General features: G+C 39.6%; 1 protein-coding gene across 50 annotated transcripts in view; it reads right to left on the reverse strand.

Moving 5' to 3' along the window:
• The window catches only part of ANK3 (ankyrin 3), a 327597-nt gene that overhangs the window by 140442 nt on the left and 172797 nt on the right, over positions 1 to 14358 (reverse strand). The window contains exon 1 of one of the 50 annotated variants that reach the window (XM_085553948.1): positions 8847 to 9005. The exons of the other annotated variants lie outside the window; for them this stretch is intronic. Within the exon in view, the coding sequence (XP_085410074.1) occupies positions 8847 to 8882 (36 nt within the window). The 5' untranslated portion in view covers positions 8883 to 9005. Of the gene's footprint in view, positions 1 to 8846; positions 9006 to 14358 lie in introns of those variants that run through there. 50 annotated transcript variants of the gene reach the window in all.

Raw genomic sequence — 14358 nt, forward strand, 5'->3', positions numbered from 1 at the left:
CAACCTTAGCTAAAGCCCCCAAGTCCCCAGGCTGGGGAAAAATTCACCTTTTCTAGGCCACCAAACATAGAAATATGGATATTTTCACAGACTGGACAACATAATAGAGTAGGAGCAAAAGTTCAGTCAGGCTTCTGGGATTCTCTCCATCCATTATGATCTTTGCCATAAGCAGAAACAAGCTATAACATCAGAACGAATAGTGAGCCAGCATTCTTGAAAACCTAAATCAATTCCAGCCTCTCTAAAAGCAGCATGGTTAGCTTCCAGTTTCCTAATGACTAAGGCATTATTTTAGGACAGTCTCACAAGTTTTCTCTACCTTGCAAAATGACCAGAATACTCTTGTTTGAAAGGTGTCTCATTTCCAAAAACCAGAAGAACCAACAAACCATAACCAATTTGGAACACAGGGGACAGTCACCTCCCCTCCAAATCAGGTAAGCAAATAAACAAAAACAGTTTTAACAAAATGGTTCGGTGACTGCAATCAACATCTCATGGGGACAGTCTCCAGAGCAATCTCTTGCAGAAGACAAAATGATTTCGCATTCCAGAGTACAATAATAAGGTTTAAGTTCCTAATCTGCTCCAAGACTTGGGACTTCTAAGTGGTATCTACTGTTGATTGCAAACAGGAGAAACGCATTTTATAGCTTACTTCTCAGTATTAGGTTCCAAGATCTTTCAACCAAGCCACACTCAGAAAAGTTCAAGTAAAACCAGATGCAAGAAGAACACAGTCAGTTACAACTGACATTCTTTTCATTGTAGAATCCAGTGCAAATCAATCAAATCTCATCCTTTCCCAAACCCAAGGCAAACAAACCTGTCCTAGGGGGAAGAGCAGTAGGAGGGGACTTGGATCATCTAAATTCTGCTTACTTATTACAGCTCATCATAAATAATCACCAAGATTTCTAATGAAAAAAGACTTTTTTTTTTTTAAACAAAACTCTATTTCCAGTGTTATCTTAATAATGTTCTAATATTATCCTAATAACAATAATGCAGAAGGGCACAAAAAACCAATTGATCAAGAACATCAAACCAGAACAGTTTTGGTTCTTTTCTGGGTCCCAAATTCTCTCAACTTTACATTTCTATTTAAAGCTTAAATTCAATTTTTAAAATTACCTTTTATTTTTCAAATACCACAATTAAGTGGAGAAGTGCCATTTCCAATTGGCATTTTGTTTAAAACAAAGACTGATAGAGCCTGCAATTGCCACTGTACTGCATAGGCAGGAACAGCATCAGAGCTGAGGCTCAGATCGCTAAAGGATTTGAGAGTTCAAACAAGCCTAACAATAATGTCAGTAATTATTTATCTGGACTGCCAGGAGCCTGAGTAAAAGACTGGTCAATTATCTGTTTAGTTTTAATGCACTAAAATAACACAGAAGAAAAACAAAAGAAAGGGTCTTAGGTTTTCAGCTCTCCCTCAGGACACACTTGCAGGTAAGTGCTCCTTAGGGGGGTGGTCACTGATCTAAACAGCCAACTCTGTCCCCACACTAACTGGCATCTGAAAGACAAGCCCCATTCGGGCATTGGGTCTATAGGACATTTCCTTAATGAACCTAAAAAAAACCCACAAGACCCCACTTCTTTTCTCTTTTTTTTTTCCATTTCCCATCTTAATTACTTAAATCTCAATATTCCTGAGAGAGGTATTCTGTATTTTAGCAATCTATTCTGATTCCCCCTCCCCACTTCCTTTTTGTAATCAATCCCTACATAAAATGAAGATGAAAATGAGCTTTTGATTCTACACTGTCTTGACAAATATCAAGAGAATAATAGACTTGGGACATACATCAAAACAGCCCAAACATCAGATGTTCTTGCACTCAACCACAAAGACTGCAGCCCTTCTTGCTGTGTATTTGACACAGGCTTTCTCCCCTAAGCCTTTCACAGCTCTCTGTTGCGTTCCCTTATGGATGCTGCCTTTTCAATCTTTAAACCCAGGACTAAATTAAAATCACAATTCTTACAAGTGTTTTAATTTTTGGAGACATACACCTCAGAGATTGTGCACAGTGCTTTGTTCTGGAATTGCAGTCAGACAGTATTTCATAAATAGCAGATTAATGAGAGTACCAGCATTGGAAGATTTCTCCCCCCGCCTTATTTGTACTTCCCTGGAAGATAAAGGAACTAATTCTGCTTTTAAGAAATGCATAAATGCAGACTGGCTAATGAACAGAGCCTTTATGCAGTGCATATTTTTAATTCTCTGTATTCCCATTCCACATACCACAGTGTAAGAACTCAAATCTACGCATACTGACAAACAAGCAGACTGCAGGCAGCCTTCAGCCCAGGGCAGGTTCCCCAGCCTGGAGCTCGTTGTAGCTGCTCTCATCCCAGAGCTGCCTCTGGACTGAGCTGAGGCTGGACAAGGCGTGCAGGCAGCAGCACTGTCTTACCCATCTCTTCTTTACCCTAGGGTCCTCTAGTCCTGGTGACATACAGCCTGAGACTATGCTCCTGTTCTGAAGAGTGTTGAAAACACTCATGTTAAAAAGAAAGACTAAGTTTTACATCGGTTGGATATTACTTTAAGCTTCCGCTTCAAAATAGAAAATGTTGATGCTGACTCACGCTAGCTAATAAATATTCAGTATTTTTTTGCCAACAACTCCTGGAGAAATAAGAGGCTATTTATCACGAGTAAAGACAAAATTTGTTAGTAAATGTTACATCGACTGTCAGCCCAGGCTCAGGCTGGGCTTTTCCATGGGACTAGAGGACGTTCTTCCATGTAGTGGACCCCTATGAACATTATTTTCAACCTGCATAACCCCTCTGCCATACTGATGGTATTTTTATTACTGCTCATCTCTTTTCCCTTTGTGTTCTGCTTACAGTGGCTTCTTTTTCAGATTAAAAATCCAGTCTTTTTTTCCACGTAGAGAGCAGGGTTTTGTTTTTCACTCCATCTTTAATAGTAGCTGTTGTGAAGGGAAACCCCCAGTAGGTTCCCATTGTGCCAGAGCAGGGTGCATTCTGGCTTGAGTCCCAACTAAAAGATGCTAACCATGCCTAACATTTGTTGTGGGGGGAGGCAATGACCTCGTTTTAAGTGAGGAACTTACGTTACTTCCATTTGGAAACATGCTCAGTAAAACTAGTCCTGCAGCAGCATGAGATGACCTGAGAAAACAGATGATAACTACTTATTTTGATAAGAGTGGGCTTATTGAAACTGATAGATTTTGTCTTTGCTGCAAGGCCCAGCAAGGCCCTTAGTATGAATTATACACTGGAAACTGAAGGTCCACAGCATTTTTTAAGATTTTGTTCTCATGTTAATTTAGAATTTTTATCCAGATAGATACGTTACACTCAATTGGAAAGGGATGAAATTTTGTTTCAATTAAACTGCACTGGCCAGCAATGACTGAACCAAGTGATGTAAACAGGCCATCTGATCTTCTACAGGAGATTCTTCACCCATTCTCCCTACTAACTCATAACTACATACGCATGAGAAAATTTCACTTGTATTTTCTTCAGCAGAAAGGAGGTTGGTTGGACTGGGTGAAAAAACGCTGCTCTCTATGCAAACAACTACAGCTTTATGTACCACACTGCCATACATGTTTTCTTTTGATAAGGACGTGACAGCCTGGGGCCAACTGCTATCTCCAGTTCTGCTTTTAATTATCCTTCAGAGAGATGCTCTTGGGATCCCAGCCCTAAACATAAGCACAGGGCAAAGGGAAACGCTTTTTTTCCTGCTGCCTGAGAATTCAAAGGATACATCCTTTGGCTAAGAAAAGCTACCTTCTTTGAATCTGACTGCTGAATGAGAAATCAAGTCATTATTGTCAAAAACCAAACAAATCCCTCTACTTGTTTGCCCCATCGTGCAACTTAATCATCAGCTTTCTTTGATCATATTATCGTAATGCACATGATAAATTAGCCCGAATATTCTACTATATACTGTGTTCCTGTAACCAATCCTGTTCTAACTATAGAACTATGATATGATTTTCATAAGTTAAAAACAAACAAACAAAAAAACAGTTTTCAGGCTGTGTGAAACCTCTCTTCTTAGTCAGACTACAATACCTCATTTCTGCCACAACTGTATCTGACTCCATAACCAATTGCACGTGCAACAACAAAGTTTCTACCTCTTCAATCTAACAAGCGTGTAGAGAGAATACATTTTTTTTTTACTCACAGTTGCACATATTTAAGTCCTAAGCAGAGCTTAAAAGGTGCATCTTAGATTCAGCTCCTACCTTCCAGAAATCTTCAATCAAAACATAAAACATCCAAGAAAAATTAAGTCCCTTTCCCTGTTGGACCATAAGACAAAATCAGGCTGACACAAAGGTTTAGCATGCATCAATGTCAAGATCACTTGTAAAATCCTAGCTCTCCCTGCCAAATGCTAAATCTGTGCTCAGTTACCACTGGAAATGAGCCACCTGTGTTGGAGCAGATGACTGAAAAGGACCCAGACTTAGAGACATTCAGGTTGGTACAAACAAGGAAATTTTACACCTTACAGTGGAAAAGGTGTTCAGCACCACGTTTGACAGTACTTATAGGCCTAGACTGAGTGGTTTATATGTAATGAGAAATAGCTCCTGTAAAACTGCACCTCTAATGCACCTTTCCTACTGCACTAGTTGCTTAGACTTTATGCACGGGGTCTTCTCCAGCAGACACTAAATCTAGCTTTTGCTGAACTGTGATGAGACTAATGCAGCCCCACCTGTCTTTAAATGGCCAATAACTGCTTCCTAAGGGAACTCAAACACAGGATGGAAATGGAAAGTAGCTGTTATTCTTTTCAGTTTCTACAAAGAGCAAAGTGTGTATATCTCAAGGCACAGAAGACATACAGGCTTTGATGCAAAACACTTGCCTAACATCCACACTACATGGATGTTATGTTCAAATGTTATACACGTTGAAAATCTCCCTCAAGATATCACTTTCTTGCTACCTGTCCCCACAATTAATAGTCATCACTGATATTCAACAAAGAATAAGAACAATTTACCTGCAGTTCTAGCATGATCAATGTCTGACAGCCCAACAGAAAGTACTTGAACTGACATCAAAAGAATCTCATAAGGCTCGTGTTTGGACAGGAGGGAAAGGTCTACGTAACTCAACATTTTCATTGCCAGCTTGTATAGATGATGTTTTGAGACTCTGAAACAGTTCTAATGCATCAGCTTCTCCTAAAGAATTTTCAAAAAACATTTACAGGCATACATGTGCTAAATTAATAGCACCAAAAGCAAGGGCTGAATTTTTAAGGACTACAAATCAATGTACATCTGCAAAAGCACATACACAAATGTTCTTTTAATGAGAAGATGCAGATCCTTTCAGTACTGACTTTTTAGTTGTCGTACTGCAGTGCATTAAAATACAAATTTGAATGACAAAGTAAATTGGGACACACTGTTCAAGAGCACAAAACCAGAGTCATCACTGTTTTCAGCAGTGAATCCCTGTGCTGCATTGGGAGTGAGCAATCAGCCAAAGAGCCCTGCTCTTTGTGATCAACTCAAATATATCATCAATGAAAAGCATCCAATATAGTTAAGGGCAAAAAGATTTCTGCATCTAAAATTCAAGATTTATTCTTTATTCTGACAGCTTCAGCTTCTGAAAGTTTGTTTCAAACTCTGAAAAGCAACTCCTGGGTCTGTAATGACTCATCTCTTACTCTCTGAAGTTTTGTTATCATGCACTTACAAGCATAAAGTAAATCACTGACTTTCATAACTGCTACTGCAGTCACAAAGAGCTAGAGAAGAGCTGAATCTGCTTGGAGGGCTTCTTCTTATGTTTATATTCACCTCAAAAAACAACTCATAAGACAAGCTGGATGAGATGCCATTGATCTACTCTTTGCTACTTTTTCTCTCTCAGAAACTGAGTACCCAGTGAGCATGGAAGGAATTTCAGCACATCTAGTCTCAAATTTAAAGCTATTCCCACACCAAAGTCACATTGTTCAGATAAGAGAGGCATGAGTTGGTCTACCTTGTGTTCTCGGTGTGCACCTGATTTTGCAATCAAGATCAAGAAAGGCGAGGGAAAAAAACAATCAGTAATCATCTTCAAAACGTTTTAGAAGTCCATGTTGCTACAACATGGAAGTTACTGGTAATAAAACAGAGCAAGCTACATGCATAACATAACTATTCCCTACATTATTCCCTAGTTACACTGTGGTAAATGAGCTTTATAAACTCTAAGTGGGTTACCTAACTTCTTCTGTAGCTAGACAAACTATTAAGAGCTTTTCAATGAGTTGGAAGTTTCCGGCTCTGTTTCTATCTTTCCATTTCATGCTCACTTTTGAATATATCATTCAAAACCAAAATAATTCTGCCTTGGAAGTTAAGAGGCATTTGAATGGCTACTTGCAAAACCTATCTACTATGGTTTAAAAGCTTTGTTACTCTGCTAAGGATTCTCAAACCTCTACTTGTTTCTGAGTGCCAACAACCATTAGAGGTTTTCCAGTACGGGGTTACAACCTCCAAAGCAAAGAATCTCTTCCAATTTACATACCTCAATACCTTGTTAAGGAGAGTGCCTGACTGGAAAACCCTATGAGCTCCACAGGACAGAAACAGAAGGATCAGGGGGGAAAAGGTTTTCAGGTACTAAGAGGGCTTCTGGGGCAAAAACTGCAACGCAGTTTACCTTAGCAGAGCTTGTTAGACTTCATGGAACAGTCTGTCCTGGTGCCTCTTTGTAGATTTACTGTGAAATATATATGGCCTAGTCCAACGAGATGCCATCAGTGGAACCAATAAAGCTAGGAATACACTGCAGATTTGAAGGTACCATTTTTGCACAGTCACTTTACAGTAACAGAACTGAACCAGCATGATTCTGCCCTTCAAAGCCACTATGCACTAAAGGTTTGGATCCTTTAGGAGAATGCCGATGACCTGAACATCAAAGGAGGTGCTTCAAAATTTTTGACAAAAATAAAAGCAACAGGACTGTCTGAACATTTTACTTCTCCTTAACCTTCTGCATTTGCTATCACTTGGGAATCAGCACTGTTTCTGAGCAAGATAATTAAATATACTTGGAAAATAATACTGTTTAATCAAATAAAATAATTTTATCTCCCAAATGAGTAAACAGTTTTCAAACTAGGCTAACAAGCTTTCCTCTTAGTATTTTAATAAGTATAAGCTTAGAATTAGCTTTTATTTACAGCTTTAAAGTGAAGATTAATTTATTATATGCTTATAGAAACAGGCTATGGCCGACTGCTATCCACCAGCCCTACAGGAATTTCTCCTATCACTTGGTGAGAAAATAAGCCATTGGTATGCAATGTTAATTGATGATATTACTTCTGAACAGCAAATCTACAAGATAAACAAGTAATGACGTGGGTCACATTTCTCCCTTACACCTAAAACACACATGGCAACCTACAGGAGATCTATACATATGGAATGAGTGTTAGATAAAATAATTCTAAATAAGCATCACCAGAAGAAGAGCACTTGCAAATATATTCCGCATCCCACCTCCATAGCTGAACTCCATTTCTAACAGCTACTACACCTTCAACACGCAACCAGTGCATATACTAACGGGAGCAACAGTTTCTAAGCACAAAACCCCATAAAGCCAGAGCAAATGGTGCCCCTGTGTGAAAAGGCAAGAGAACACAAATAATATCTGCAGAACTGAAAAACAGAAGAGTTTAATCAAGTACCATAAAGCATCAGAGTCTAATAAAACCTTCTCCTACAAGAGAGACATTTCACAAAGAAAAAGCCCGGAATAAACATCCTCTCAGTTTTGAGATTCCTGGTGAAAATGAATTTTCAGACAAGGAGAGCATCACTAGAAAAAGCCCAGCATTTCCAAGATAGTTTTCAGCAGGGAACAACAACCCAGTTCTGCGTTGACAGGAGGTAAACCAAACCATACATATTTAAGAGAATTCACTACAGCATTATTTCTGAGTACAAAGCCATTGCTGATATGGCAATTAGCTAATAAATACTGCTGTTAACTGATGTTTCCACAAAAATTGGCACTCATCAATATTAATAACAGGATACCACACTTTATCGGGAACCTGCATTTTAGTTCTCCAGCAAAGCTGCATCAACAATGGTTGCTCTAACTTAGAGCTTTTTAACTGCCATGAATAACTCGATCCACGGAGACCTTCAGAGGCCACTTCCCAGGGCACACAGATGCCATTTCACAGCAGCTTACTCACAGCAGGAATTTTTAAAGCACACAGGGAGCACCTTGGAGGTCAGTGGGACTACCCCAGACAGTAAGAGCGATACGGGTGCCTCCTTACAGGTCACTACCAGCACAGTAGTAGCAGGCTCCTTTTTCAGTTCAACTGACCTATGGATCATCAGTAAAGCAGCTGCATTATTTGATAAAATACCCATTAAAAATGTACTTATCACTGGGCTTTTTATTATCATCTCTTTCCCCCTGAAATATGCAAGGTGGCTAAAACATTTCAGTGAGGAAAACTGTTACGTCCACCCAAATTAGTTAAGGCTCCGATCACAGAACAGAACGTTACAGAATGTTTCTGCAATTTAATAAGTGCCTTTATCTGTAGAGTGCCCTGAACAGAATGCAGTTATTCAGAAGGAGAGAACAAATACTTCCATGTACCATTTGACTGCTGTTGCAGCCTCTATCATAACCCGAATGTCAGAACACAACATACACAAACCTAAACATACCTCTTCTTACATCCACTTTTTTGTTTCATACAATCAAAGACTCAAAATCTAAAACAAGTCAATACACAGATTTCATTCAATGCAGAATCTTCAAATGCTTACTTGTTCTGGAAAGCATTCTCCCTCTTCCACTGCCATTTTCTGTGGCCAGATATGAAACCTGATGATTCAATTAGTTAACATTTTGGACACTGCACAACTGCTAAAAATAGCAGCCTCAGGAAGTGTTTTTCTCTCTTTTTTTTTTTTTTTTTTTCTTTTTCTTTTAAAGAACTAAGCACGGTAACTTGTTAGTATTCCCTTGGCTATTTAAATGGCAAAGGACAAGTGATTGTAAGACTATGAAGTTAGTAACAGAGTGTGTCCCAGGATTCCTGGCTCGCTTACCATATTTGCAGCCTCCAATCATTCCCCGTGCATGCAATCATGATCTGTGGAATACCCAAAATAGCTGCAACATCAGCTGATCAGAAAACCACTGCTGCTTGGAATCACTCATGAAACGAGCTTTTGTCATTCTGCTTATCAGCTCTTTCTAATGCAGACTACTTTGAACTATTTCTAAAGGAAACAATAACACCATTTTACACTCTGTGTGTTTTGAATACCACATATGCCAGCCTCCTACTCCATGGTAATTTTATATTTATTCAGATTTTCTGATGAGTAATTGTTATAAATTTACATTGCTGGTTTAGAGGCTATTTTCTAACTAGAAGGCTGGTTTCTATATACTTCAGGCTCCAAAATTCAAGAGGTAAAAAGCTGTATCAATAACAAAACTGTGTTGTTTCAGAAGGATGAAAGATGTCCACAATTTCAGCAAAGCAGACCTTTTCCTTTACAATGGAAGCTATTGCCAACAGCAGGAATTTACTTGCATGCTTTCCTGCAGTCCTTATGAGACAAGGAAATCTTTACCTCAGCTCATGGCAGGCACCTGCACAGCACACACCTCTACTCAGATCCTGTCTGTGTGACAACCCACCACGGGCTGAACCCCAACACCAGTCCAGCAGAACAAGGGGTAAGATGAGGACAGAAATAACCAAGATGTTACATTTTGTCAGACAAGATATGTCCAGAACTTCATCCAGAATATAGAAATACCCTCTATACAAAATTTCATGAGAATAACTTCAGATTTCCACAAAACATTTCTCCATGTCTGCATGTACTCAAATTGAGCCTCAACGCAGCAGCTCGTTGCTCTTTGGTTATAATGCAGAGCTTGTTGCAAGTTATCTGTTCAGTCTTTCAGAAAGCCAAGGATGTGAGGCCTAGATGTATTGATAAATAATAACGTGGGACACACACTCAGGTGATCTAGCCTGGAATGACTTCATTAATGTCACTGACAAAGCTCTCTAATTATTACCAACTACACTCCACTTCTGCACAATTGCGCTTATGGCATTTCAGTATCTATGACTAAGATCCACTTCTGCTAGTGACTAAACACTGTTAACTAAAGTTAACAGCAGTCTGCAGGGGTGGAGGAGCCTTCCACTTCAATTTAAGTACAAGATGATGACCAAGTCAGTTCAAATGACTTTACCTCCCTGACACATCTGTGGCATAGTTCCCTGCAGCAGAGATTTCAATCATGCAACTGTGGCGATGGTGTTCTACCACTGCTACCCAACAATACACAGCATCCTGAAAAATCCAATTTCTAAAGCTGAATTTAGAGTTACTATATATTCCGAGGACTGAGAGTTATCATTTCAAAACACTAAAATAAAATGTCACAATTCCAGACTCCACATTTCTGGTTCATCCAGGGGCTGTGCCATTTACTCCTGGGTCAGCCCCCATTCCGCACCTGCTTGTCAGCAGGGTCTGGGCAGCAGCCCACTGCCCAGCACCTCTGTGCCCACAGCCTGCCTGTGCCAGCTGCCACAGCCCCTTTTGCCTCCAGCTCACCAGCTCCTGGCTCTTCAGCTTCAGGCACATCTAACAAGATCGGTGGATGACTGGCCCAGATCATTGCCTATTAACAATCCTAGGTCAGGTTGTGACATCCCCACAAGAGAAGACGCCTGATTATCTCTCCATTAATTTTAAAAAGGCAATGATCATACTTACAAAAGAACAGCACAAAGTAAAATTAAGAGCTTGCAACACCAAAAAGTCATCTAAGCACGCTCCCCTCCATCAATTCAGCTCTGACTGCTTGTGTCATAAATCATAGTGACACTGTATTTTTTAACCTCCATGGTCAGTTTTACAGGATTCAGGATGAGATCTCACATGCTATTAACAAAGGGCTCAATACAAACAGCAAATCAGCTTGTTAAAGACCTTGTGAGGAAAATTCAGGATCCTTTGGTTAGTCTACATCATGAATTCTGTGACCCACCCATTACTACAGTCATTCTTAGCTTGGGAAAGAGAAAGAGCCTTGGACACAGTCATGTAGATATGCAAGAAAACAAAACAAAAAAAAATCCTCAGCAATCAATTTCCTCCCCTCTCTGAAGAAGAAAAACCGAATAAAAACCCTTTACAATCTCAGTTAAATGGCAGATTTGGTACAGATGGAGGGCTCTTTTAAACAGAAGAGTGGAAATGTCCTTTTGCATCATCACTACTCTGCTCCCAAACCAGATGGAGTGCTTATGATTACTGGCTTGGAAGCAAGTTACAAACAAAGCAACACATGGCAGAATTCAGCAGAAAGAAAAACATGATTTGACGTGAGATACAGACAATACAAATATCTTCCCGAGTATGGGAAAGACAAGCTGAAATAGTTTACAATGATCTGGAACTACCGGATCCAGATTTTACAAGAAGGATAGATTTTTTTCCTGCAACTGCAGTGGATGATATTTCAAACAGTTCTGAAAGGTAAAGGTACAAGAAGCCCAGCAGAACAGAAGACACAGCTCTGTGGTACTTCAGGCATCCTTTCAGTGAAGGAATGCTTGACATAATTACCAATGTCTGCTTGTGCTGTTAACACCTAAGAAGTCCTCAGTTTTAGAGATTTTATATATCTCAAAAAGCAGTGATCATATCTGAGATAAAGAACGTTGATATCTAAAATCCTTTCCTAATCACTAAAAATGGCTAATGCGTGCCTCAACCAAAATGTTAAAAGGGCAGTTCAACTGCAGGTATTACAAAGGCTGCACACAGCTCCCAGCTGTGCAGGAAGCAGCTCTCTGGGACCCACAGGCTGCAGGTTCACATGCCAAGTCAGAAAAGATGCAGACTGCATACAGTGAAAGAAATGAAGAGCCTCATCACACAAACTGCCCCATTCCTCTAAGATCCTCCCAACATCACACTCCTCACTTCTATGGATCTAGATTCTACCAAGTTACCACTTTGAGATAAGCACATTTACTCACTGTACTTCAATTACCAGAGTTATGGCTACCGAGAACATACAGACACAGCAAATTAAATAAATAAATCATGTCCTAGTTACAAAAGAGTCAGCATCATCCGAGTACAGAATCAACAACCATCATGAAAATACCGTGCATGCTATACTACCATTCAAACACTGCCAGCCTAGTTCATTTGCTATTAGAAAACAGCCACATAATCAGAAATCTATAGACAGAAGCATCAATTAAAGAAAAACTGAAAAAATAAGGAAAATAATAGAAAAACAATCCTACATATATTAAGTCAAGGTCACACAGCAAGATTAAAATACTTCTATTTTTCTTAGAGAATCTTCTTTCCTCTCTTTCATAATATATTGCTCCTGAAGAGAAAGCAGCTACAAAACCTGCAAATCCTTTAGTTGTTTTCCTTTAGCTATTTTTTCCTTGACAAGAGCAATCTGCCATCACCCCCAAATAATCTAAAGCTCTGCAGAATTAAGAAAGGAAATCCCATCACTTCTTCTAACAGTGTTTAGGATGTTTCTTTAAGGGCGTTCCAAATGACTGAACAGAATACCCACAGTCTCATCCTATTCTTCCTCAAGAGTAGCTAAGATCAAATCTGAAAGACTGAAATATGACCACTTTTAAAGGATAGCCTGAAGTAATTTCACAGGTCTCCCAATACTTCAAAACAGCATGCCTCTAAACCAGCCCTGCTGCGACCTGTGAAATTCAGCATGTTACAGATATTCCAAATGAAATACACACACCAAAGTGCTGCAGTGTTTACTCTATCAAGATCTGTAACAGCTCTCATTACTTCACCATCAGCACTTTGCCTCCCCAGGACATACAGCAGGGCAAAGGGGCTCTCAGGATGAAGGGCTAAAATAAGTGCTACATGCATGGCATGAGCGGTATGCAGAAAGAATGTGAACTGCTAACTACAGAACCACTTTAAATTCCACTTTTTAACCCTGTATTGTTCCCTTACCCATCAGAGTACAGTTATATTATTGGCATTCCACCATGCTAATCTCAGGCTTTGTAGAAGGGCATTTTTTGTATCATTTTCATCCCTTAATTGTAGTTTCCATTCTCAAGTTCCTCCAACATTTAACTATCTTGGACCTGGAACACCAGCAGGCTGTGAACAGGAAGATTTCTGTGGAATACAGACTGGTAGATAAACCTGAACCTGTCCAAAATAGATAACTCCGGGCTTTCACCACTGCAACTTAAGCCATTTCTTCTCATCAGTAGCATTAGCTCACCTTTTCAATATATTGATTGTACATGTCAAAGGGCTCATGTGCAAACTGTATCCTAGAGAGACTCAAAGGATGATTTTGCAAAACCACTGCAGCAACATCACAGAAATCTCATAATCAGCCACAGTATGAAAGTGAAGCTCAGATAAATATTTTCAAGGCAACTTCCTGCCATCAACACCACTCTGTGCTCTCCAGATCATAAAGAACTGAAGAGAGCAGCAGTTTTCATTACATATATCCTCTATGGGCCAGGAAGAACAGCCTCAATTAAGCCAGACGAGTATTTGCCAATGTTATTATTTCCCTCTCTCCCACTGATGCAACCTTCACCACCTAGCATATACCCATGTCATTTATTTTTTTCCATGGAGAACACGTCAACAAGCCTTTGGAAAAACCTAGGGCAATAAAGTTGAGAGATGGAAGAAGTGTATATGTAATCACCACGATGAAAATCACACAATCGACTCCTGGACAAATTGACTTGACACCATTATGCTTGAAAAGTAACTACTAGAAGCCAATTAGGAGGGGGAAAAAACGAAAGTCAGAGACTCCCGGCAGCTCTGTGTTTAGTAAAACCACAGACCTCACATGAACTGTCAGAGTTGAGGGGAAGAGGAAGGGCAAAGTACTATATATGGAAAGCACAAGGAGACATGGCAACAAACCTTCCTAGATCATCTTGAAGCATTGCTGATGATGGCAAATTCTCTGCTGATTAATCAGATGGCTTGTTGCTAGCCGTGAGACTAGTTCCAAATCATGGAGAAAATTGGGATTTTGTACAAAATTGAAAACACTTACTGCCTTAGTCTTCCTTTGAAATACTTCACTGAAGCACAGAATCCAGAAAGCGGAGTTTCCTTGAATCTGAGCAATAATGAGCTGCGTTTTCAGTAAATAGGGAACTTCTACTCATTAAATAAATCAATAAATACTACTAGTAGGCTAATGAAATCAGTGGCTGGTGATTGCCTCCACAAGTGCATG

The sequence above is a fragment of the Coturnix japonica genome, chromosome 8, assembly GCF_054131305.1.
Source record: "Coturnix japonica strain WE chromosome 8, WE-NBRP24, whole genome shotgun sequence".
Lineage (NCBI taxonomy): Eukaryota > Metazoa > Chordata > Aves > Galliformes > Phasianidae > Coturnix > Coturnix japonica.